Genomic DNA, 26,551 nt, shown 5'->3' with positions numbered 1-26,551 from the left:
CGCCTCTCACTGATTTGAGAACAATCGAAAATCTCAAAAGGCTTGATGAGGGGTGTGTGTCTGAATCCTTTTTGTACCCCTCATGGTAATCACGCTAAGGTGCTAATCATTAGACTGATTGTACCACGTGACTGTTTTCAGCCCTTACCAATTAAAGCCGGCATGAGCAAAAGTGTCTGAAAGCACACTTCATAGAGTGGAGGATTTGCTATTTTGCTAGCAATCTCTTAAAGGCACAGTGAAAAATCCCACACATGCTCCTGGAATCCCATTACGTACAGGTTCGCAACCCTGGTAATGGAGTACCCTTTGCCCAATTTACTCTCCTCTAACACACGAAGTTCAACTCAGGAATGGCTGTTATTTATCTGATTGTATGAATCGGGTGTGTTGGGAGAAGGGAAAACGTTAAAATGTGCAGAACAGTGGGTACTCCAGGACCTGTGCCATAAGGAAATGGAATAGGTTAGTGTCAAAATGATAAAATGGCAAATATAGAAAGTATCCATACTTCACTTTGATGTTAATAATACATTCTGTGTGTTATTCTGCCCCTGAGTGCAACTGTGATTGAAATGCATCCAGTAAAACATCTTTATTTTTAAAATTTTTCTGTTGAAATACTTCAGAAAGTCAAGATTTATTTGTGTTCCAATGTGCCAAAATGACTAACATCATCCTCAATATAAAGGAATTTTTTTTTTAGATATAGGCAATACACAAGCAATAAAGTGTCTTTAATAAAATCTCATGAATAGCTTCAGTCTTTTCAATTATAGATGTGTATGTGACATACCCATTTTTAGTCACTTACACTCATCCTAAACATGATAAAGAATGGTGTAATATTTTAAAAGAGTAGGAGGGTCACATGACTGATGCACTGGTGGCCATTTTGATTCCATTTAGTTGTGCTTTGATACCACTCCCATCTCTGTCTCTGTTTCCAGTACCCTTAAAGCACCATTTTCAGCTATTTAAAAAAAAAAAAAAAAAGGGTTCACTTGGCACAACATGACCATTATGGAACCCAAGGATGTTATTGTGTAGTACAGGTTGTTGGAATTAACAGCATTAATGTGTGAAACTAGGTCAAAAAAAGAAATCTGTAGAAAGTTAGCTTTGAATACATCTTTGCTAACACCAGCTAAATAGATTTGGCACAAGCCAAATAGCTAAGAAGTCACCAAACTAGCACACAGTTTCAAACAGAACATCCATTGAAAACACTTGAATGGCAAAATGTTGACTAACCCCTCAAAAATATATAATTACATAGAATGTTTGGTAATCAGAGTCCACTAATAATTTTTTTGTTAGCTAAGTAAGAATGGTAGGTAATTAGTTTAATTAGTTCAGTGACAGTTGGCTGGTTGATCACCAACTTTCAGCTATATATAAAAAATACATATATTACATTATATTACAGTATATCACATTTTCTCTTTTTAAATCAGTTTATTTTTGGTGTAAATTATTTACATTAATTCTGGAGACTCTGCCATTCAAATGTGAATTAGGTGTTACTTTAAAAATGATAATGTCTTAGAATGAGCACGTTAATATACACCTGTGATTTGCCATGCAGCCAGAACTACTGTCAAGGCTACTGTTATAGAAAATTAATCAACAAATTCTGACAAATAGCAATTGAGAATTGAATAGCACTGCCATGCCAGATTGCATAACAAATAAGAGCAGTGTATGCTGTATTCATCTGTAATATTTTTCATCAATGAGATCATACAGGGGAAAAAAGAGTCATGTGTGGGATGATTTTAATTCTAAAAGTGATAAGACTGGATTAAATATGTATTTAACACATGAAAGGATATGTCAAAGTTTGTTTAAAAAGGTAACAAACTGGCATAATTTTGTTTGTCGTAGACCTTTAATGTATTCTAGATTTGATGATCCATAAAATATGAATGTGAAAACTGAAAAATATAAACATCCAGTTACCATAAATTGCCATGTTTGTTCCAGCCTTGGTAAATAAAAGGCCATGTTTTTTTTTCTGATAATTTGCACAGAAGCTTTCTCATATCAGTCATTCTAAGCATTAGGAGAGACCTAGCTATAAATAAATGCTTCAATACTACAATCTCTGTCTGTGTAAACAGAAATTTTCTTAAAAACCTGCTGTGTCCACTTTGGGTTTTGTTTAATGATCATCCATTTTGAGGTCACAGGAACACAAGAGAGGAATTGTGATACCTGCCTTTGGGATGAACAAAGGTCTTTTCATTCAGCTCTATTCCCAACCTCTCCGAGCTGCTCTTGTGTTCTCCTTTTTATAGTGCACACATACTTGTTTGCCTTCTCGCTCTCTCTTTCCTTCCCCCCTCTCTCTCTTGCTCTCTTTCTCTCTGAAACAAACATACAATAAAGAATCAAGTCAAGCAGGAAACTGGAGTCTGGAAAAACATAAACTCCACCCCTTCCTTCCTTCCAGCCAAACTTCAAAACATCTATCAGGCACAACAAGAATACTTTTCTAAAGTGAATCGTTCTCACTGCTACATGCTATTTTTTTAATCTCATGCCTGGATTTTGTTGTAAAAACTGAAGGAGTAGGCTGAGATATTTGACAGAGATGGGAAGGCAATTCTTGGCAGTTTTCCTGGCTTTACTGGGCTTCCTGGGCACCATCCTCATAGCTGCTCTGCCCATGTGGAAGATGTCGGCCTTCGTGGGAGCCAACATTGTAACAGCGCAGATTTTCTGGGAAGGCTTATGGATGAACTGCGTGCTGCAGAGCACTAGTCACATGCAGTGCAAGGCATTTGACTCTATTTTGGCTCTGCCTCAATACCTCCAGGCCACTCGGGCCTTGATCTGTTTCTCCCTTGCTGCTGCCGTTGTCGCCATTGGCTTAATGGTTGTTGGGGCCAGATGGACCAACTTCTTCCGTGACGAGCTGAATAGGAAAGCCAGGATTGGTATAGTAGCTGGGGTGGTCTACATAATCGCAGGGATTCTGTGTTTGATCGCTGTTAGCTGGTCAGCACATACCATCATCCAGAGCTTCTACAATCCTCAAGTCATCGCGGCGAGCAAGGGAGAGTTGGGGGCCTGCATCTATATTGGATGGATATCTGGATTCCTCCTAGTTTTGGGTGGAGGACTATTCATCAGCACATACACCAACAGCTGCTGAGCTTTAGAACAGACACACATTTTAAATGTGTGTGTGATGTGCATGAAAAATGAAGGAACTCAATTTTCTCACAGGCCTGACTGGTGCCTTAGTCAAAAGGTTTTTAACATTTTGGCTATTTATGGGAATCTATCAAAAGGAACTGGATATAATAATGCACATATACTAAGACTTCATTCATTCATCAGGGATGTGGTGAATCAAAGGGAGGAATACACCCTGGATGGATAGTCAAGAGACACTGCAGGGCAAGATTTTATAAAGACATTTCAGGTGTTTCAAATTCATGTTAAATGACAAAAAAAAAAAAAAAAAAAAATCACTTTCTGTCAGTTTTAAATTGAAGTATCTTAAGAAAAAATGCTTTAATGGTTCTTTAATGGTTTCTTGGATAATTAGGGGTTCTTGGCTTCTTTATAAAAAGTTCAACTTAGAAGCCTTTCTGTTAGGGAAACACTCTTTAAGGGTTCCCTCAGGCTATGTCCACATTAATCCAGATAAATCTGAAAGCGCATCTTTTTCTCTACGTTTTGACCTTTTTCAAGCGAAAATAGAGCTTTTAATAAACGATCTCCCCAGTGGATAAATTTGAAAATGCAATTTTGCGTTGTTATGTGGACTGAGAAAACTGAGATATTCAAAAAGCAATGATTTTACAATGATTTTAGTCATGCAAAGTAGTCATGTGAGTCATTCATCTCAAAACAAACAAGAGGGTGGACAATGTCTTACCGCAGTTGTTGTGCCTGCTATCCAATTTGATAGCGTTGTTAAAGATTAGTGTCACTTTGTACAACTTTCCGATTGCATTTTAAAATTTTTTTTAAAGGGGACGGAATGACACAGGTCAGAGGTTCTTAGGTTTTTACACATGCGCAGTACAGGGATGTAAGCGTTTTCAGACATTTCAGTGTGGAAGATCAATTTCTGGAAAACGTTTGAACATGCCAGTGTAGACAGAGAGCATTTTAAAATAAAAATGAAATTTTCGGATCTATTCGGATTAATGTGAACGTAGCCTCAAGGGGACAACCGGAGAACCCAGTTCTCCAGTTGGGGTTCTATATTATACCTTTTTTTCTATAAATGTATGTGTCTTTGTGTGGACTATAATTACAAGTTGGGTCAGCGAGGTCTAACAACATTTTGTAATATTTAGCAAAGTTCCGACACTTAAAGGGATTGGCTCTACGAATTACTTGTTTGAATATTGACATTCAATAAAAGCTTGCTTCAGCTAACATCCACAAAATCTCGACTATAATTTCAAGGACCTTGATCATATATCTCACATTGTCAAGCGACAACGACTCACTCAAGCAATGCAATCAAGGATGCATTGCCCAGACTGAGTATGAGTGCAAGTTCATGTTTTTTTTTTTTTTGGTTGATATTAATACTGATACCAAAAAGAGTAACCTATATTATATAAAGCAATCAGGTTTGTCATGGAACATTTATTTAGCTTGTTTTTGTTTATGTTAAAAATGAACAGTATGTCATGAATTCCCCTTGATTCAAGAGCAAAGTGTAAGCAAATTGCTCACAGAACTGAAGTGCTTTTATGTGTGGCACACAATTCATGTCACTTTGCATTCATTTTAATGTCATTTTAATGTTTGCACAGCAGCTACTAGGCTAATGTAAGTAATGATGTCTATTTTACCTAAATTATGTGTCTGTAAATACATTCCTCACAATCTCAGATGACATTGTTTAGCTGTATAATCACATTTCTAAACATGCAATTTGGTAATTGGCCTAAATAGGCAGCATTTACAAATCTAAGATCAACGTGGAACTGTTATCATCCTCAAAACTTTCAGCTTAATAAAGCAATTCCTGGGGGCAGTATGAAACACAGGAAAAATATGATTGCAGTGTTTAGTTACACAGTGAAGTTTTGTTTATGTCTGTATATTACAGTGCATGGTATCACTGAAGAAATGGATGTAGTTTAATGTAGATATTCCATAGAAAGCATCCTGGGGAAGATAGATTTTATAGTTTCATACTTGTTAGATATAGTCACCCCACAGCTTCAGTGCAAAATTAATAAATAAATGAACAAATAAACATATATAGGCTTATCTACTACTATGGAGTCTGCAAATCCGGCTTCTAGAGATCCCAGTTTCGATAGCCTCATCAAAAAGACATGGCAATCCTAAGGACGTTTCCAAGAAGAGAAAAATAAAATTACCATCAAAAGGATTCTAGAAGAGTATATTTAACAGTCTTTACAAACAAAGATTACAGCAGTTTATTTTTTAGAAACGTATCTGAGCTCAGGGGGCGCACGGTGGCTTAGTGTTGGTACGTTCGCCTCACACCTCCAGGGTTCGATTCCCGCCGGGGCCATGTGTGTGCGGAGTTTGCATGTTCTCCCCGTGCTGCGGGGGTTTCCTCCGGGTGCTCCAGTTTCCTCCCCCAGTCCAAAGACATGCATGGTAGGCTGATTGACATGTCTAAAGTGTCTGTAGTGTATGAATGGGTGTGTGAGTGCGTATGTGATTGTGCCCTGCGATGGACTGGCACCCTGTCCAGGGTGTACCCCGCCTTGTGCCCGATGCTTCCTGGGATAGGCTCCAGGTTTCCCGTGACCCTGAAAAGGAATAAGTGGTTGAAGATGGATGGATGGATGGTATCTGAGCTCAGGGACTAATGACCATCTCAGTGCTATTGGCTACATTTAACATTCCGTATAGGAGTATTTTTTGTTGTGGCCAAAAATGCTTGATTATGCTGCTGGTTTTGAAAAAAATTGGCGAAGCAACTTTTGTGCTTTTGTGATTTTGTGTGGACAACTACTTGAATTTGAATTGAAATCGAATCGAAGAGGGCTTTGGCTGAATGCATGTTGTGATGATGTCACATGATGCGTTATCGCCCAAATCTGTGGAAAATCTGCTGTAATTTTGAAAAATTTCAAGCTCCTCTGAATAGTCCTAAATTTGCTTGTATTTTGTGTTAATTTCTGCTATTGCAAAATCATGAAATCCTGGAGGGACTGATTTAAAGTTAACAATTATACAATAACATTTGTCAGTTTATTAATGGATGCCAGTGAAGGGGAAAATACTTTGCAATTGTAACTTGTTAAGCTACAGTATAAGTTACTCATGATTTTTTGTGACTTTTTTGATATTTGATAAAGTAGCTAGCAACACTACAAGCCACTAAGAATAAGATGCTAACTACACTGAAGCTACTTTGTCAAACTGAAGAAAATCAACTGACATTAACATAATTATTATTGAGCACAAGATAGATTTTGCATTTCTACTTCTAAACCACTCCTAGAAAGAAGCAGTTAACTTTACCATACCATAAATATACCATACCATACCATAACATAAATGTGGTATTAGCTGCCATTGTTATGCCGATGACACACATTTATATGTTTCAGGAAAGCCAGCTGACAGACACCAGCTTAATAAAGTTTAAAGTGTAATAAAGTGTAAAGGACATTAGACACTTAATTTCTGACAAGACAGAAATGTTTCTACTAGGACCACAGGCAGCTAGAAGATTTCTGATTATTTAATAACTCTGGATGGACTTTCAGTTACATCATGTGCAGTGGCGAAAGCCCTTGGTGTGATTGTTCAAAGCTCATGTATATTGTTATTGGGAATATTAGGATAGGATTTTTTCATCTCAGAAATTTTTGCTAATATAAGAAATATAGTGTAGCTTTTAGTGCAATTCTGTTATTCTCCAGACATGTCCATGCAGCAGAGGTGCACCCACAATCAATCAAATTACTGAACTAGCATACTCCTGATGGATATGATAGTTTGCAGATTGTGATTCATTTGATTCATAAATACTGTTAAAGGTAGGTTATGTGAAAAGGGAAAAGTTGGGGTAGTATTTGTGCGCTAATCAGATACTGCTACTTCCATCCTACTAAAAATGTAGTCCTAGTAGTTAAGCTACTAGATTGTCTATATTCAGTGCTGCAACGGTTGAGGTATAACAACTTTTTTTACTAATACCAGCAACCTTCACTCAGCCAGAATAGCCTAAGAATAATAGAAACTTATTTATAGTATTTTGGGACCTAATTACTTTTCCACTTTTGTATATAATTTTTTTTGGCATTGATTGGCTTTGTGGGCGTCATCGTCATCTGTGGTTTACCAGCCTGGAAGATGTCGGATTTCATCTGAGCCAACATTGCAGGTCTGTTGGGAAGGCTTATGGACGGATTGCATGGTTCAAACCACAGGCCAGATGCAGTGTTAGGTCTATATTTTCCTCTTTAATCTTCCTGTACATCTGCAGGCAGCTCGAGCCTTGATAATTGTTGCCCCATTGTTAAGCAAGCATCTTCTAATGAGCTGATTTTAAAGAAAAAATTGTCTTGACAAATCCAGATTATAGCAGATTTGTGTAAGTGTACTTGAGGAAAATCAACTGTGGCATTTTCATTTTATTGTGTAGCTAATTTATTGCATAAAATAGATTTTGGTAATGTCATGTAATGGAGGTTGAGACAGATGCAAGTGCAGTTAAGAGACTTTATTGAAGACAACATAAGCCAAAGGGCAAGGCAAAATCAACAACAAGGACAAGCAGCGGTCAAACAAACAGACTAGATCAACTTAGCATTTACTTCAGAAACGTTTAGTAAATGAACAGTCTCTTTTAAAGTGTGGTGTAATTGTGAGTCTGTCTGGGAACAGGTGTGTGTAATTAGTCTTCTGGGGAAGGTGAAAGTGTCTGTGTAGTTTGGGAGTTGTAGTCATCGGCCATGTTTGTAGTTGCGGTGCATTCTGGGAAATGGAGTTGCTAGTTTGATGTGACATAACAGGTAACATTACTGAGCAGTAAACGATTTTTAAAGCAATAGATAGCCTACAGAGTGGGTTGACTCACTAAGCTTGGTTTACTTGTTTCTGTAAATATCTAGCTAGCTAGTTAACATTAATGGGAAATCTGTTTAATAATACACATAACACTGAATTAGATAGCTATTTTTAGATGTTTGCTGCAATGTGAATAATAATGCTTGTCATCATTGCTGGTTATTCCTTGTACACAGCACTGTTCAATCTGAAGGTGTGGATTCATTTTGAAGCTGTAATTCAAATGATAGGGATATATTAATCCGCTTGTTCTAGTACATTATCTTGTGTGGCGGATGAGCTACATGATGCAGTCTAATACTTGAATTAGGAAACAAAGAGAAGTGTGTAATGATTTATATGGTGAAGCTTTCTGTAATTAGATGTTTTATTTAACATTATGGAAGTAGTGTTAAGTGTGCTTGCTTTCTAAAGAAGTCAGCCAGTTTTCTGCCATGGGCAATTCTCCAGATCAGAGGACTTTTCATCTTCTGTTTTTTCTGTAACCTGACAAGCTACATTTCTTTTGCCTTATTATCTTCGAGAGAGAGAGAGAGAAAAGAGTCAGGTGAGGGATTAACTGTTTATAGTTGCTATAACACAAGTCATAATAGGAACTACTCATTCATTAATAAATAAAAAAAAACATCATTGGCAAATTGCTGTGGTATAAGGTAATTCAACAGGAAACACTCAGCACCTAATGCGATCACTTCTGATTACCTTCTTAACCAGCTGGTAATCGACAAAAATAAAAGCAAAAAAAGTTAATAATCTACTCACCTTTATGTGTCCTTAAACTGATGCTTAAAGTGGATATCAACAGCATTTGAATTTCTAGGTTGAAAAGGTTACAAATAAATGGGAATTGTGTGCCATGTAATTTTTTTTTTTACATTCATAAACATTTCAGAAATACAGCCATGGATGTTGGATAGTCTTGTTTTCATCAGTTGGAGAGTACTGAACTTGGTTCCTGATCAAAACAACAGTTTGCAGATTGTGATTTGTTTCATAAATAATGTTGAAAAGTTATGTGAAAAGGGAAAAGGTGGTGTAACATTTTGTGACACTACATCGATACTGATATGCTACTGCCACGTAACATAAAATGTAGCTAAGCTGGTATTTAAACTAGTTGTCTACATTAAATGATGTAATAGTTGCGGTACATCAACTTTGACCTGCATCCTGTAGCCACGTTGTGAAGATAAACTCTCTAAACACGGTGGTTAGCATAAATGAAAGTGTTCTTGCTGTTGCATGGCATAGCAGGAATCAAGTTTGACTGGAAAAACATAAAACTGGTTTCATACTGCAAAAGCAAATGGTCATATCTAAACAAAGACTCCTCCCTATTCAGTAAAGCGTACGGTCAATCACTAACTGAGTCAGACATCACATACATATACAGAGGGACAGACAAAGCTAATCCTCCTCTTAAGGCAAGAAGGAAAATGGTATCCCAAAAACTTCAAATCCTGGGCCTCGTTATGGCACTTATTGGTTTTGTTGGCATCATTGTCATCTGTGGTTTACCAGCCTGGAAGATGTCTGCTTTCATTGGAGCCAACATTGTGACTTTCCAGGTGTATTGGGAAGGCTTATGGATGGATTGTGTGGTTCAAACCACAGGCCAGATGCAGTGTAAGGTCTACGATTCTCTCCTTATTCTTCCTGTACATCTGCAGGCAGCTCGAGCCTTGATAATCGTTGCCCTTGTTGTTGGAATCTTTGGAATTATCGTAACCATCATCGGCGGCAAATGCACCAGTTTTGTACAGGATGAGAGTGCTAAGGCTAAGATCGCCATCACTAGTGGGATCATCTTCACCATCACAGGGATTCTCGTCCTCATTCCAGTGTGCTGGACCACAAATGCTATTATCAGGGACTTTTACAACCCTGCCCTTACGGATGCCCAAAGGAGGGAACTGGGACCCTGTCTGTATATCGGCTTCGGATGTGCTGCACTTCTCATTGCAGGTGGGGCCCTCCTCTGTAGCTCATGTCCACCAAAAGATGACACTCCCTATCATGTGAAATACTCTCAGCCCAAATCTACAGTGAGCAGCAGCAAGGTTTATGTGTAAGACATTTGATTAATCACTTTAGTGGACTGGTAAAATGAGCAGGCAACTTAATCAAGGAACTTCTTAGCACTATCCAGCGTGAACTAGACTAAAATCTGTCAGTGGTATTTAAAGTGCTACCAGAAATGTTGCTATAAGCTGGTCATTTCTATTGCATACAAAACATTGTCAAGAAACTTCATGGGGTTTTTGGTGACCAACATGGAATTTTATGCAAAATGCAAAACATGCAATTGTATGTAATCATTTGTATTTAAGCTATCTTGTAAAATCTCACAAGCAATAAGGATATATATACTATTTTTATGTATTATATATGCATGCTCATTTATATGGCAGCATTTGGAAAGTGCTGAATCACTGCCTCTGAAGGTCAGACTCATTGTAATGCTATATCCTACAGTGAGAATTCTTTTTGTCAAACCCTTTTTCAAGCTAAAAAATTACACTTAAATTGAAAATGTAATCATTTTGAAACACAGCATGGTACAGTAGTTAACAAAATGGTGAGGGAAATTTATTTTCATTGTTTCTATAACATTAATTATATCCACACATTCATGTGAATTTGTTGACAGAGAAAAGATGTAATTGTATGGAAATTCTATTGACCTTTAAATTGAAAGAAACTAAAGTCAATCAGTGGTATGTAAAGTGCTCATAATATGTAAAACATCATAATGCAACATCATGGGCTTTTTGCTGACTAACAAAGAATTTTACACAAAATCAAAAATAGTATCATTTACGGCCACCAGAAGTGGCAAACCTTCCAAAATTCCTCCAAGAGCACAGCAACTACTTCTCTAGGAAGTCACAAAAGAGTCAAGGACATCATCAAAGGAACTAAAGGCCTCTCTTGCATCAATAAATGTCACTGTTCATGACTCCACTATCAGAAAGACACTGGGCAAAAATGGCATCCATGGAAGAGTGGTGAGGTGAAAACCACTGCTAACCCAGAAGAACATTAAGGCTTGTCTGAATTTTGCCAAAACATACCTTGATGATCCTCAAACCTTTTGGGTGACTGTTCTGTGGATTGATGAGTGGAAAGTGGAACTGTTTGGAAGACAGGGGTCCTGTTACATCTGGCGTAAACCAAACACAGAATTCCACAAAAAGAACATCATACCTACGGTCAAGCATGGTGGTGGAAGTGTGATGGTGTGGGGATGCTTTGCTGCTTCAGGGCCTGGGCAACTTACAATAATTGAGGGAAACATGAATTCTGTTCTCTGCCAGAAAATCCTAAAGCAAAATTTCTGGTCTTCAGTCCGTAAATTGAAACACAAGTGCAACTGGATTATGCAGCAAGACAATAATCTAAAGCATAGGAGTAAGTCCTAGTCCTAGAAGTAAGTGAAAGACTGCTCTCCAGTTATCGGAAGCATTTGGTTGCAGTTATTACTGCTAAAGGTGGCACAACCAGATTTTAAGTCTAAGGGGGCAATTAGTTTTTCACATGGGTGATAGGTGTTGGATAACTGGTTTTGCTTCAATAAAAAATAAATAAATGAATAAAAACTGTATTGTGTGTTTACTCAGGCCTTTGTTTTATGTTGTATTTTGTTTGAAGATCTAAAACTATTTACTATGAGATGTACACAAAAACAGGAGAAATCAAGATGGGGCAAATACTTTTTCACAGCACTGGAGATGTCTACGCAGAACTTACTGTAAAAGAGACTAAGACTACAGGTCCCATGAGCCACTGCACCTCACCTGACCATGTCACGTGACTGTCTATACCTTTTCTCAATTTCACACTCATTACTTTCACCTATATAAGCCTCATTTGGGCACAGCTTCACTGTGGAGTAATTGCTTAGTTAGAGTTTAGTTTTTTGACTTTGTTTGTTCCCTGGTTTTTGTACTTTAGTTATTCTATGATATCCTGTTTGTTGGTTGCTTGAGCTTTTTGTTTTAATTTGCAATGCAACTTTCATGCTTTTTTTATGGAAAACTATTTGAATTGAAATTGAATTGAAGAGGGCTTTGGCTGAATGCATGTAGTGGTGATGTCACAGGATGTGTTATGGCCCAAATCTGTGAAAAATCTGCTGTAATTTTGAAAAATTTCAAGTTCCTCTGAATAGTCCTAAATTTGCTTGCATTTGTGTTCATTTCTACTATTGAAAAATCACTACATCTTGGAGGGACTGATTTAAAGTGAAAAATTATACTATAATATTTCAGTTTATTAATGGATGCCAGTGAAGGGGAAAATACTTTGCAATTGTAACTTGTTAAGCTACAGTATAAATTACTAATTATTGTTTTTTGTGACTTTTTTTATTTTATTTATTTTTTTATTTGATAAAGTAGCTAGCAACACTACAAGCTACTAAGAATAAGATGCTAACTACACTGAAGTTACTTTTGTCAAACTGAAGAAAATCAACTTGCATTAACATAATTATTATTGAACACAAGATAGATTTTGCATTTCTACTTCTAAACCACTCCTAGAAAGAAGCAGTTAACTTTAACATATCATAAATATACCATACCATAAATGTTGTATTAGCTGCCATTGTTATGCCGATGACACACATTTATATGTTTCAGGAAAGCCAGCTGACAGACACCAGCTTAATAAATTTAAAGTGTAACGGACATTGGACACTTCAATTCTGACAGGACAGAAATGTTTCTGCTAGGACCACAGGCAGCTTTAGTTATTCTACGATATCCTGTTTGCTGATCGCCTGACCCTTTTGCCTACCGTGACTTTGTCCTTGTTTAAGTATTGGATTGGTTTGCTGGACTTTATTTAATAAAACTGCTTAACTGCACATGGATCCTGTATCTCCTCCTTGCAAATGTGACTATATATATATATATATATATATATATATATATATATATATATATATATAATATTAGAGATGTATCGGCAGATAATCTGTATCGGCCGGTTAAGGCTATTTTTCCCGCTCTCGGCCGATCGTTTAAAGACATCCTATGATCAGGGCCAATTATATCCTGTCAATCAAAAGAGTGCGGGAAAACACATCAATTTATTGCTGTGTGTAAAGAAGATGTGTCTTGTGTTGAATGACGACAAAGCTCCAGTTTGTAATCTCTGTAAGCTCTGCACTGCTAAAATTTTACACCAGAAGTGAGCAGCAGCGAAATCGAGTCTACTCCCCCCCAGTGCAGGAGCATCGTGCAAGTCACTTATACATTCAGTTATTTACATTTAGTTATTTAAAAAATCTTTGCATTAGGAGCAAGGCTCTCTCATTAGTCAAAAACCTGCTTCAAGTAGCATTTCATCCATTTAACTGCTTCACTACAACAATGTTGGTAAATTGTAGATCACATTTCTCATCTGAACAAGGATAAGTTTCAGAGATCACATCTAGAAATATTCAGGTCAGCCATCCCCAGACCAGCATCCTTTCCCAGGCTGTGAAGGTAAACTTCGAGAATGTGGTGATTTGCATCAGTGAAATTGTTCTTTCTGTCTCTAGACATAACAGGAATCAAGTCTGACTGGAAAAGCACAAAACTGGTTTCACACAGAAATAGCAAAAGTCCATGTCAAGCACACACTCCTCCCTATTCACTAAAGCAAACAGTCAAGACCTGACTCAGATTTTACATACATTCACAGAGGGGTAGAGAAATCAAATCCTCGTCCTAAAGCATACGGCAAAATGGTATCTCAGAAACTTCAAATCCTGGGCCTCGTTCTGGCACTTATTGGTTTTGTTGGCATCATTGTCATCTGTGGTTTACCAGCCTGGAAGATGTCTGCTTTCATTGGAGCCAACATTGTGACTTTCCAGGTGTATTGGGAAGGCTTATGGATGGATTGTGTGGTTCAAACCACAGGCCAGATGCAGTGTAAGGTCTACGATTCCCTCCTTATTCTTCCTGTACATCTGCAGGCAGCTCGAGCCTTGATAATCGTCGCCCTTGTTGTTGGAATCTTTGGAATTATTGTAACCATCATTGGCGGCAAATGCACCAGTTTTGTACAGGATGAGAGTGCCAAGGCTAAGATCGCCATCACTAGCGGGATAATCTTCATCATCACAGGGATTCTCGTCCTCATTCCAGTGTGCTGGACCACAAATGCTATTATCAGGGACTTTTACAACCCTGCCCTTACGGATGCCCAAAGGAGGGAACTGGGACCCTGTCTGTATATCGGCTTTGGATGTGCTGCACTTCTCATTGCAGGTGGGGCCCTCCTCTGTAGCTCATGTCCACCAAAAGACGACACTCCCTATCATGTGAAATACTCTCAGCCCAAATCTACAGTGAGCAGCAGCAAGGTTTATGTGTAAAACATTTAATTAAACACTTTAGTGGACTGGTAAAATGAGCAGAAGAACTTCTTAGCACTATCCAGTGTATTAAACTAAAATCCATCAGTGGTATTTAAAGTGCTACCAGAAATGTTGCTATAAGCTGGTCATTTCTATTACATACAAAACATCAAGCAACAGCATGGGCTTTTTGGTGACCAACATGGAATTTTACACAAAATGAAAAATATTAAATTGTAATAATTTGCATTTAAACTATTTTATGGAATCTCACAAGCAAGGATATGTACTGTTTTTATGTATTATATACACATGCTGATTTATATGGCAGCTTTTGGGAATTGCTGAATTACTGTCTTTGAAGGCCAGACTCACCGTAATGCTATATCCTACACTGAGAATTCTTTTTGTCAAACCCTTTTTCAAGCTAAATAATTACACTTAAATTGAATAATTATGAAAAATAGCATGGTCCAGTAATGTAGTCAACAAAATGGTGAGGGGAAATTTGTTTTCAGATTTTCTTTAATATAAATTATATCCAAACATGGATGTGAATTTGTTTATGTTGACACAGAAAAGATGTGATGTCCAGAAATCCTATTAACCTTGTAATTGTAAGAAACTATATGATTTGTGTTTATGAAGGAAACAGACTTCTTTATTTGTCTGAATGTATATTACACATATTACACCTTTGGCAGTATAAATTACATACATTACATCATCATTACAGAGTCGTGCATTCATGATGACAAATAGGACAATAAGCTTTTTTTCAGATTATGTTGGTGGTTTCCCTTTATTATTATTTTTATTTTATTTATTGTTAATAGCAATTATGGCTTTTTACTTTGTATGTCAGTTGCAGAGTTGGGTATAAGATGTGTTACTGTATTCTAATTACTTTTTCTGATAACGCAGTAATGTAACGTATTACATTTTAAATTTATAAATTTTATTAAAGTTACTGATGTCAATAAAATTACACTACTTGCATTACAAATTTATTGTTAAGTAAAAAAATGCATTTTTAAAATAAATCACGTTTTTGCACGGCTGCCAGGGTTACCCTGGCCTGGACAATTCTCCACTTGGAGTGATTTGTCACTACAAAATCGATTTGTCATTAGAATGCCAGTAAAAGAAGATGGCGGTGTTTTAATTTTATATCTTAATGGAATGGAGAAGAAACCAATCAGACAGGGTTTACAGGAAAATGTCTTAAGTCAAAAATTCTTATTGGTTGACAGCTCTCAATTCTGCCAAACACTATATCTCACACAATCATTATGAGGAAAAATATTTGCTGATTTTATTTTATTTTTTTAACCAGTAGAGGGGTTGAAACAGTAACATCCGCTGATGCTGAGCAGGAAAACAAGGTGTGTAAATGTCTATATGAGTTCCAGTTTACATTAACTTGATATGAGCAGAGCATAAGGAAAGACAACGTACTTTTCATGGCACTGTAGCAGCTAAACTCATACAATGATAGCTTAATTGTGCCTCTTGACTAGCCACAACAAACTAGCCTAGTTAGAAAAGTTTCATATTTTATCGCTCTCTTGTTTGCTGTCAATTGGTTCATGTCCTGTCACAAAATGCGGCGAAAACTCCCACACGATGTTAATAGTGTGATTAAGGTGTTTACATGTCTGCAATGCACGTTGATAATGCGACTAAAACAGGAATACTCCACATGTCTTAATTCGATTTGTGTTTACTTTAAGTATGACTTTAGCCGGATTAAGGTAATCACTAATTGCTGTTTACATGGTAGTTTCTTAATCAGAGTATTGTCTTAATCAGGTTAATATTGGATTACTGTTGATCATGTAAACGTACTGAATGACAACACCCGAGGCAAATTTAATGATAAACCAAGTTTTTTGTAGTGTATTTTTGTAGGTTTGATAGGTTTTGAAAGTAACATGAAAGTAAAGTAATTAGTAATCTGATTACTTTTTACATGCAGTAATCAGTAATGTAATCAAATTGCAATTTTGAAGTAGTAATTAATAATCTGTAGTAGATTACTTTTTTGAGTATCTTACCTAACACTGGTCAGTTGCACACAGACTGTATCACACAAACAAGCAGATGACTTTTCTCCTGTCAGTTCTCAAATATTTTCACCCTAGAGAGAATTGATGAAACTCAAGTGCTCTTGTACAAATACTTCTGGGTGTGTGTTACATGTTTTTTTTTCAAAGGGTGGGGGAGAAGTCATTCCCCTGTATGCAGATGACAGGAAACCTGAGTCTCATTAACTCCAATGGGAAATTTAGCGATTATTTTCCCTCCTTGGTGATTAAAGGGAATTTGTGGTCATTTTTGTTATTGGAAATGATTGTAACTATTTTGAATTTAATTTGAGCCAAGTTTAAGAAATAACAGCTTTGTTTCAGGTAGAATCATTTAACTGAACTGATACTCAACATGCACAAGAGAGATAAGGAAGAGGTAAAGTTGGTGTTGCCAAAGTAGCTAATCTTCATAAAGGCGTCATTCACAACTCGCAATGAAATATTAATTAATTCTTTTTAGTCACCACCAGCTTTAAAAAATATTGATGTTTCACAGACATAAGCCTATGTTCCATTGATTTGGAACCCAGGGCTTGTTTAATAGTAAAACATCTGAAATCTAATCAGTTTCTTCAAACAAAGTGTAAGTGCATACAGTGTGTGTAAATGTTTCCTTTTTACAATTCCTGATTTGTTTCTGCCTAGTTCCAGGTCTTTTGTGTGATTTTTACTTGGCTGGACATTTTGCTGAAACCTGACAATCCTGGTTAATTATATTCTTCTCTATGCGCCTCACTGACGACTGACTCGGGTTCCACTCCTTCCAGTGAAAAACAGAAAATTCAGGCCAAGTATGCATAATGGACAGTTGAAGACTAGAAAAGGACTAGCCAATGTTTTTCCACTCTTCAAATGTACAGTTTTGGTGAACCTGTGCCCACTGTAGCCTGATATTCCTGTTCCTTGCAGGAGTAGAACCTAATGTAGTCTTCTGCTCAAGGTTCAACATGTTGTGAGATTGTTTTTCTGCTCACCGGGGTTGTAAAGAGTAGCTATTTCAGTTACTGTAACCTTCCTGTCAGCTTGAACTAGTCTGACTATTCTCCTCTGACCTCTCTTATCAGCAATTCAATTCAATTCAGTTTTATTTGTATAGTGATTTTAACAATGGATATTTTCCCAAAGCAGCATTACAGAAATATCAATCCAGGATATACAGTTGCAATCAAAATTATTCAACCCCAATTGCAAATCAGGTTTATTGTCAAAATGTACAGACTTTCACCTGTTTGCAATGAAAAAATCGAACAAAAGCAATTTAAATAGTTCAGCACAACAAATGCTTCAAGTGGTTTCCCCAAATTCAACTGAAAATGCACCTTATTATGATTATTCCAGTTTCAAAATGATTCAACCCCCTGAATAGAACCCCTCACAACAGCACAAATATGTAACACAGGTGTTGTCTCAAGCACACCTGACACAAGTAATCAAGGGCTTCATTAATTGCACCAGATATGCTTGAGCAGGAAAACATGAAATACCTGAACTGGCTAGGGACAGAAAATTCATGAAATACATAGACGGGGCAGAAAAAGGAACCTATCAATAGCTGCAACCAGATTTCTGAGAAGGCATTTTGTGAAAAGCCTTCGAGTGACTGCAAAAGACCTGCAGCGAGACTTGGAGGCAATAGGCACTGAGGTTTCAGTGAGCTTAGTAAGGCGCATGCTAAACGTAGGAGGTTTCCATGCCAGAACTCCAAGACATACACCACTACTGACCCAAAAGCACAAGAAAAGTCGGCTCAAAATCATATAAATAAGCCACAGAAGTTTTGGGATTCTGCTCTGTGAAGCGTTGAAACAAAACTGGAACTTTTCGGCATTATGGATCAGCGGTATATCTGGAGAAAGATGAATGAAGAAAAAACACTCTGTCCACAGTCAAGCATGGTGGTGGCTCAGTGATGCTCTGGGGCTGCTTTGTATCCTCTGGCATTGGAAAACTGCAGCATGTGGAGGGTGAGATGGATTCATTGAAGTATCAGGAAATCCTAGAATATGACTGAACTGGATTCTATTGGTCATGAGGAATTGGCTAAGATTCCTCAGGAAGCTGGTGTCTGGCTATGCATCTTGTTTGCAATAGGTCATAACAGCAAAAGTGTGCTCTACTAAATACTAAAGATGCTTGCCATGAAGCGGTTGAATAATTTTGAAACTGGAGAAATATTAGGGGCTGAGCACCGGAGGTGTATGGCCCTATTGGATCTGCTCTGTTTCTTCTTCTTCTTCAAAAATTCTTCAAAAAGTGTGTCAAAATGGCTCAATAGCACCACCTACAAAATTTCAACACTGTGCGCCTTGCACTACGTTTCACCTACATGTACGAAATTCAGTAAACATATGTAACCTACCAATATGTACAAAAAAAAGTCTTTTGAACCCATGCCCTAAACGCAACAGTGCAAAGCAATTTTTTTCTTAAATTTTTGCTCTGTTTTTTCCACTTCCAGGCCTCGTACTTTAAGGAACTTCTCATAGAGATTTCATTGGATCGGCCTGCAGTTGTGTAAGACGGACTAAAGGAAAAGTTTTCCTTTCATTTGCCATCCTACATGTTAGTATGTAGATGGATGTAAAAACTAAACCAAATATTTGCAATTGTGACATCTTATTGAGTCTCAAGTACCAGTAGTCCAAGAGTAGTTCGTAACTATGTGTATGTATACCACTTTGAAGCAACACCAAGATTTCAATACATTAAGTAAGGGTCCAAGTCCTTCTAATAGTGAGTCTGTCACTATAGTGTGCTTCCACCCTCAACAACGTCAGTCTACCTGGTCTGGCCAGATAGCTTTACCAGCGTCTGGGGGATGTTTACGCTAATATACATGGATTTTGACTTATAGTTACCAAGTTAAAGAAGAGTAAATATTACCGTGTAACTGCTGCATGTTACTCTACAGAAACCTATAGTCCAAATCCCAGTCTGAGCATGGATGAATGAAAAATTAAGCAAATGCACAAGCCAGTTTTCTAGTCAGAATACTGAACATTGAAAACATGGATGATGATGATGATGATGATGACTAAACATGCAAATGAGTCAACAGAAAATGATTAGACAAGACTGTTTTTTTCCAAAGTATACCTTTTCACTGCATAGATATCCTTGCTGTAGGTCCATGAAGAGCAAAGCACAGTGACAAATATTAGGCATAAGGAAGTTGCATTCACAGAAATACAGGACAAAAGCAAGACCAGGGAGATGAACAAAGATAAATATTCTTATAAGAGTGAGATAATTGGAGGTGGAATAATTCTTGCTCCCTCCTCCCTCAACACACTAGGGTAGCAGGTAGGGTTGCTGCTTCACAGGGTCTCCATTTCGACCTCAAGCTACTGTCTTTCACATTTTGAATATGAGGGCACTAATGTTGAAATTAAGCAATTATTAATGTGCCAACTGGCATTGTACAATTTGTTCTGTATTAGTTAACCATGGGCAGTGTAAAGATGAACTCATCCTCTTTAATGTGGTAGCAATGAATCCACACATGAAAGACTCTTCACATGGTAAGAAGGTAAGAGGTGTGTGTGTGTGTGTGTGTGTGTGTGTGTGTGTGTGTGTGCGCGTGTGTGTGTGCATGTGTGTGTGCAAGGCAGTGTTTCTAACCAAAATATAAAATCTGAGAGAAATGTAATTTTCCAGGACATTGAGTGTAAACTGCTTTTCCTGCTCACTTATATGGTTTGGTCAGGTTTTGCTTCCTGAAACATGACCAAAACAGGTTCAGGACAAACAAAAAAAAAGGCTGGATTTGTGTTTACAGGTGGCTCAAATGAATACTGTTGTGACTATTGTCGTTGAATGAACAGAGAGTCTGGTTTGGCTAGTAGTATGTAAGTTTAGAATCATGAAGGGATGGTCTGCTCAGGAGCACACACCTCCACTCTTATTCTCATCTGCTTTAGTTTGGTGTAAGTGCGTGACCTAGTACTCATGTGCATACTTTGCTGGTAACCAGAAAGCTGTCTGAGAGAGAGTTTCTGAGTGACAGGAAAGTCAGAGAAATAGTGAAGTAGAAAAAGAGTTGCTATAAAAACGAGGATTTAAAATCAAGTTTTTAGTTAGCTGCAGTTTCAAACAGAAGATAAAACAAAGTGCAGATCATTTAGTTTGAATCCAGTGATCCAGAGAGAAATGGCTTCACAGGGGATACATTTGTTGGGCAGTATTCTTGCCCTGCTTGGCTGGGTGGGCGTCCTTCTCTCCTGCATCATACCAATGTGGCGCGTGACTAGCTTCATGGGTGCAACCATTGTTACCTCTGAGATCATATGGGAAGGCATCTGGATGAACTGTGTGGTACAAAGTACAGGTCAGATGCAATGTGACCCTTATGACTCCATGCTGGTTCTCAACTCTGATCTGAAGGCAGCTCAGGTGCTCACCGTAGCATCGCTTCTGACTGGCTCACTGGGACTTATACTGGCCTTCGTCGGAGGAAAATATACTCGCTTTCTGGACTACAGTAGTGGAGCTGCAAAAGATAGAGTTGCCACTGCTGCTGGTGTGACACTGATCATTAGTGCCCTGCTCTGTCTGATTCCTGTCACATGGGCTGCGGTTGCTGTGATCCAGATCTTTTACAACCCACAGATAATTGACGCCCAGCGCAGAGAGATTGGTGCAGCTATCTACATTGGCTGGGGCGCATCCATCCTTCTCTTACTGGGTGGTGGTATGCTCTGTAGCACATCCTGTTCGCAGAAGGCAGAAGATGACAGTCCTTTAGTCAACTACAGGTTTGTACGTTCATCTGGAGCTGGATCTAGCATCAGAAGTTCACGGCACATCCGGGTCCACAGCCCAAGCCAGAATAGAAAGATACTGGTGAGGTCTGATGGTGCTCCAGTCAATCATCAGCAGCAGCAGCACAAAACAACCTCTGAAGGATCCAAGAAGAGCAAGACATCGACTACAAAATCGGAAGAGCCCATGATCGAGCCTGAGCGAAGTGATGGGCCGTCTACAAAGTCCCAGCAGAATCACCTAGGCTCTGACCACAGCCTGGGCTCTTCTGAAAGTGAAGTCGCTTCCTCATGTCCTGAGAAGACCTACATCTGATCTGGAAAGACCCCACAACAGCATCATATGATGCATCACATACATATTCAGAATCAAAAAAGGATTTTAATGAAGGAATAATCACAAAATTGGACATTCTGATAAAGCATAGTGTATTGATTTGTACCATAGATGATGCTTCAAAAGTCTTCACTGGTACCTCAGGGTGTACTGATTTATCTTGTTATAGATAGATAGATAGATAGACAGACAGACAGACAGACAGACAGATACATATTCTATTTAGAATTTTTTTCTAATTTAATACAGCAATATTCAACTTGAGTGATTATTTGATCTGTCCCCTTTTTGCTTTAATGCGTGTGCATAGTGTGCACCCGAGCTGGCATGGACTCCACAAGCTTGTGCAGAACCTTATAGTCCATTTTAGATAAGATTGTCTTCTGAACACAAGCTTCAATAGAAGAAATGAGGCATAAGGAAAATCTAACCTTTTGTACAAAGCAGTTCATATGGTCGGTATCATAAATATGCTTACATTTAAATAGAGATTTAGAAATAGTGCAGAATCTTGAATTTAAGACATTGAACATTTACTTGCTTTGTTTTAAATTTTTCAAAATTCTAAAGCCTTCTGTTTATTTTAAATGGAAAAAAGATTCCCTGATCCCCACTGTATATGTATATGTACTCTTACCGTCCACTACATTAGAAACACCTGTAAACCTCTTATCTAATCAGACAATCATGTGGCGGTAGCACAATGCAAAAAAAATCATGCAGGTCAACAGCTTCAGGTAATGTTCACATCAAACATCAAAATGTGGAAAAAGTATGATCTCAGTGACCATGGCATGGTTGTTGGTGCTAGATGGGCTGGCTTGAGTATTTCAGAAACTGCTGATCTCCAGGGAATTTCACAAATAACAGTCTCTAGATTATACATAAAACAATGCAAAAAACAAACAAAAAACATTGGATTCCACTCCTGCCAGTCAAGAACAAGAATCTGAGGTTATCATGGGTACAGACTCATCCAGACTGGACAGTTGAAGACTAGAAAAATTGTTTTTCTAATGAGCCTGTGCCCACTGTGGTTGTAAAGAGTGTTTTTATGAGTTACTATATCCTTCCTGGCAGCTTGAACCAATCTGATCATTTTCCTCTGACCTCTCTTATCACTAAAGGTGTATTCACACATACAACGATTTTATTACTGCTATTAGACTTTGTAATTGTCTGTTTTGGAGTATACCTGTATCCTTTTATTGCTAATAAAACATAGAAAGCAGACTGACTGCCAGTGTCTCACTATTTGGTTTGTATTTGCCGATTTTGTTCCATTTTGGTACAATGATGGTCAATTATTAGTACTTAAAGATGCACTATTTTGATTTTTTTCTGGATTTAAAAATGAACGAGCTTTGTTAACAGAATTCTGACCTGGAGCGCAAGAAAAGCTAAAAGATGAAGACAGAAAAATTCATTTCCACAATGAAAAAACTTTATGCACATTTCATGAACATTAAATTATATTACATTAGGGATGTCTCAGCATTTATTAACTGAGAAAAATCAGCCAAATCTATGCTTGACAAGCGTGAGTTTTCATAATTCCTTATGACAATGAATAATTGTCCACGTCTAACTATCGAGATAAGTAACTCCTCGTTCCCGGGTGCCGAAGCAGCAACAAGCTGGACACTTCACCCAAGATATGAGCTACACTGGGATTTTGCTTGATTGCAACAAAATGTGAGTGTGTTTCATTATTCATCCATCCATCCATCTGCTATACCGCTTATCCTTTTCAGGGGAACCTTGAGCCTATCCCAGGGAGCATTGGGCACAAGGCAGGGTATACCCTGGACAGGGTGCCAATTGTGTTTCATTATTATCTATTTTATTATATATATATATTTTTTAACTCACTAGGATCCTAAGCTAAGCTAAGTTAATTGGCTACTGGCACAATGGTAGTGATCACGTGCACTCTACTGTCTTCACTCCCATTGGTAGTCACTGCACCAAATTTGCATAAAGTTAAACTTTTCTCAACTTTCAATGTCGCTGTGCACACCCATATCTAGTTGCCAGTGTTCGCCATCGCTCATGTCGTGGGAAGTCCTCAGCTCTCATTGAAAAGTATTGTAATATTAATAACTAACTAATGACATATTGTGCAACTTTAGCCTCTATGATCCCTGGAAAGATCTACCACACATTTAATAATTATAAACCAATTTAATTGTTCTAACAATCTTCTACACCAGTTTTTACTTGGATAATGCCAGCTTTAGTGATTCAGATCAATAGCTAATGATACAAACATGATGTGGCGCACAAAGATGAATGGTTTTTATGTAATAGTTCGACTTCAGTGGGCTGTTTGAAAGAATGGTTATAAAGGTTGTAAAATGCATTATAAGATTTACATTTAATGGAAAAAGTTTCATTTTACAGAATTTAATCATTTGGAATAACAGCCTTCAATGACCTCTCCAGTGATTTTGATATGCTTCTTGAATGAAAACATATATTTTCATTTATTTTCAATATTTACATTTATGAGATTTATTTACTCAAAAAAACTTTGTAATTTTTTTTTTACTTTAAATTATACACAAATATAGACATATTTTAGATCTAGACAACATCCTTTAGAATAAACTTCTAGAAGCACAAATTGTTGCTTTTTTCATACCATAATTCCAATTCTAACAAAACCGTGTCCAGCAGATGTGTACGAGGTTAACCATTGGTTTGGGAAAAAAATCCCCCTTCGTTTCCGCCCTTCTGCATTGCCCTTTTATTATGGGCCTCTGGAGTGAAAGAGAGTTCCAGGCCAAACTGGTTTAACAGAAAGTCGTATCACGGAAGTCGTTTACATATCATGAGGTCTCAGAGCATTCAAAGGAGATTCAAATAGTTTCACTGCCTGCACTGAAGTGTTCTGTAATAGTGTACATTCCAAAATGCACAGAGCATTTGCTGTGAGTCACATTGATGTATGACGATATTAGCTTGTTCGTCATGTCCAAATAAACTTCAAACTGATTGCACTTGCTATTTCTGTTTTGTATTTCAGTATCTTTGAAATAATATTATTTCATTGCATTACTGCTTCTCTGTGCTGTTGCCTAAGCTGTTCTAGGGTGCTGTACTATTAAAACTTAAGATGAATGTGAACTTTTAAAATATGAAGATTTACCAGATATCAAAGGCTGGGCTACTTTTATGACATATGTCATTCATTAGGAAGATGTTTTGGACATTTTCAAGTGAAAACAAGGACTAACTAATGAAGTATAGAGAATGGCTTTGTTTGGCATCTCAACATATTATCTCATCCTGATGTAGGAAAATAAGCTTCAAATATTCATCCTGGTATAATTAATCTATTCCAACTTTAGATCTACATAGAAAAAAATAGAGCAGATGTAACATGGGATTGTTTTTCTTTAGTGAACAATATTCTGCTGCTCAAATGAACCTGAGCACAAATAAAAGCACTTGTTAGAAACTGGAACTAATTGTATAGTAAGGCTGCCATCTAGTGATGAGATAAGAAGAAATCCATCTTCTAATATGAACAGACTGATATTAACATTTGTTAATACTGATGAATAGATACAGGTAGAATGGATATGATCTCAAAGCAATTAGTTTTGATTTGGATTCATGGTGCCTTGATTTGATTACAAGACATTTTTATGCATTCCACTTCATACCATTGCTAAGCAGATGACACTCAACTCATCCTCTTCTTTCCTACCTCAGACAATCATGTTTCTGCTCGGATCTCAGCATGTCTGGCAGACATCACCTCATGGATGGCAACTCATCATCTAAAACATAATCCCAGCTGAACTGAACTGCTGTTCATCCCAGGTGATTCATCCCCATGTCAGAATCTCAGATCTCACCTTTGGGCATTGCTCATGTCGATTTCTCCTTTACAACATCAGCAGGATTTGTTCATTTCTATCCACACAGGCCACTCAGGTGCTTTATCAGTTCCTTGTCATTTTGAGATTGGACTACTGCAACTTGCTCCTGGCAGGTCTGCTTCTGTCCGCCATTCAACCTCTGCAAATGTTCCAGAATGCAGCTGTACAACTTTTTTACAACCTTCCTAAGTTCTCCCACACCACCCCCATTGCTACTCTCACTCGACTGGCTTCCTGTAGCTGCTCACATCAGATTTAAAACACTGATATTTGCCTACAAAGCCAAAAATGGACCATCACCCACCTACCTTAAAATACTTTTTACACCCCGCACTTCACCCCGCACTGCACCACGTTCCCTATGATCCTCTAGCACTGCTCAACTAGTCCCACCATCTCTCAGGGTACAAGGAAGGCATTTATCAAACTCTTCCCTGTTCTGGCACCTAGGTGGTGAAATGAACTTCCCCTATATGTCCAAACAATTGAGTCCCTGGCAGTCTTCAAACGATGACTAAAGACCTACCTCTTCATGCAGTATACTTAAATTAGCACTTTATTTTAAATACATAATTAAATCTTGTGTTGTCTGTGTGTTTTTCTCATCATATTACCTCCCCAACAGAGTTTTTTAGACTGACCATAGTTTCTTAGTCCATGACCAAGTAAATACATCAGGATGTATTTATTGATAGTGACTTCAAAGCACTTCTATAAGTCACTCTGGATAAGGCTGTCTGCCAAATGCCTTAAATGTAAATGTTATGCATTTTTTTAAAGTTATGTAAAGTTTTACAGTTTTACGATAGGATCTCTTGTTTCTTTAAAAACATATTATTATTTCCAACAATCATTAAAAAACATCTTTCCATAATGTTTTTTAGTGTGATCAGAAAAGTTTGTTATTGTTGACATTTTTAATTAAAAAAAAAAAGTAAGCATTAATAGTCATTCAGGGCAGTGGTAGTTCAGTGGTTAAGACATTGGACTACTGATCGGAAGGTCATGAGTTCAAATCCCACCAAGCTGCCACTGCTGGGCCCTTGAGCAAGGCCCTTAACCCTCAACTGCTCAGTTGTATA

The 26,551-nt window shown here is 37.6% G+C and overlaps 3 protein-coding genes across 3 annotated transcripts; all 3 read left to right on the top strand.

Moving 5' to 3' along the window:
* Positions 1 to 2,143: 2,143 nt before the first annotated feature.
* LOC128622331 (claudin-4) lies at positions 2,144 to 4,400 on the top strand. Its single transcript, XM_053648754.1, has one exon. It carries the CDS (start codon positions 2,597 to 2,599, stop codon positions 3,158 to 3,160), a length of 564 nt encoding a protein of 187 aa, XP_053504729.1. The 5' UTR covers positions 2,144 to 2,596; the 3' UTR covers positions 3,161 to 4,400.
* Positions 4,401 to 9,301: 4,901 nt separating this feature from the next.
* LOC128622290 (claudin-4-like) lies at positions 9,302 to 12,889 on the top strand. Its single transcript, XM_053648668.1, has one exon. It carries the CDS (start codon positions 9,474 to 9,476, stop codon positions 10,107 to 10,109), a length of 636 nt encoding a protein of 211 aa, XP_053504643.1. The 5' UTR covers positions 9,302 to 9,473; the 3' UTR covers positions 10,110 to 12,889.
* Positions 12,890 to 13,080: 191 nt separating this feature from the next.
* Positions 13,081 to 21,828, top strand: LOC128622291 (uncharacterized). Its single transcript, XM_053648669.1, has 3 exons — positions 13,081 to 14,261; positions 19,783 to 19,793; positions 20,644 to 21,828. Exons 1-3 carry the CDS (start codon positions 13,775 to 13,777, stop codon positions 21,556 to 21,558), a joined length of 1,413 nt encoding a protein of 470 aa, XP_053504644.1. The 5' UTR covers positions 13,081 to 13,774; the 3' UTR covers positions 21,559 to 21,828.
* Positions 21,829 to 26,551: the final 4,723 nt, after the last annotated feature.

Source organism: Ictalurus furcatus, chromosome 18 (genome assembly GCF_023375685.1).
Source record: "Ictalurus furcatus strain D&B chromosome 18, Billie_1.0, whole genome shotgun sequence".
NCBI lineage: Eukaryota > Metazoa > Chordata > Actinopteri > Siluriformes > Ictaluridae > Ictalurus > Ictalurus furcatus.
Note: the sequence above shows the minus strand (reverse complement) of the source record. Positions and strands in the feature narration are given on the sequence as shown.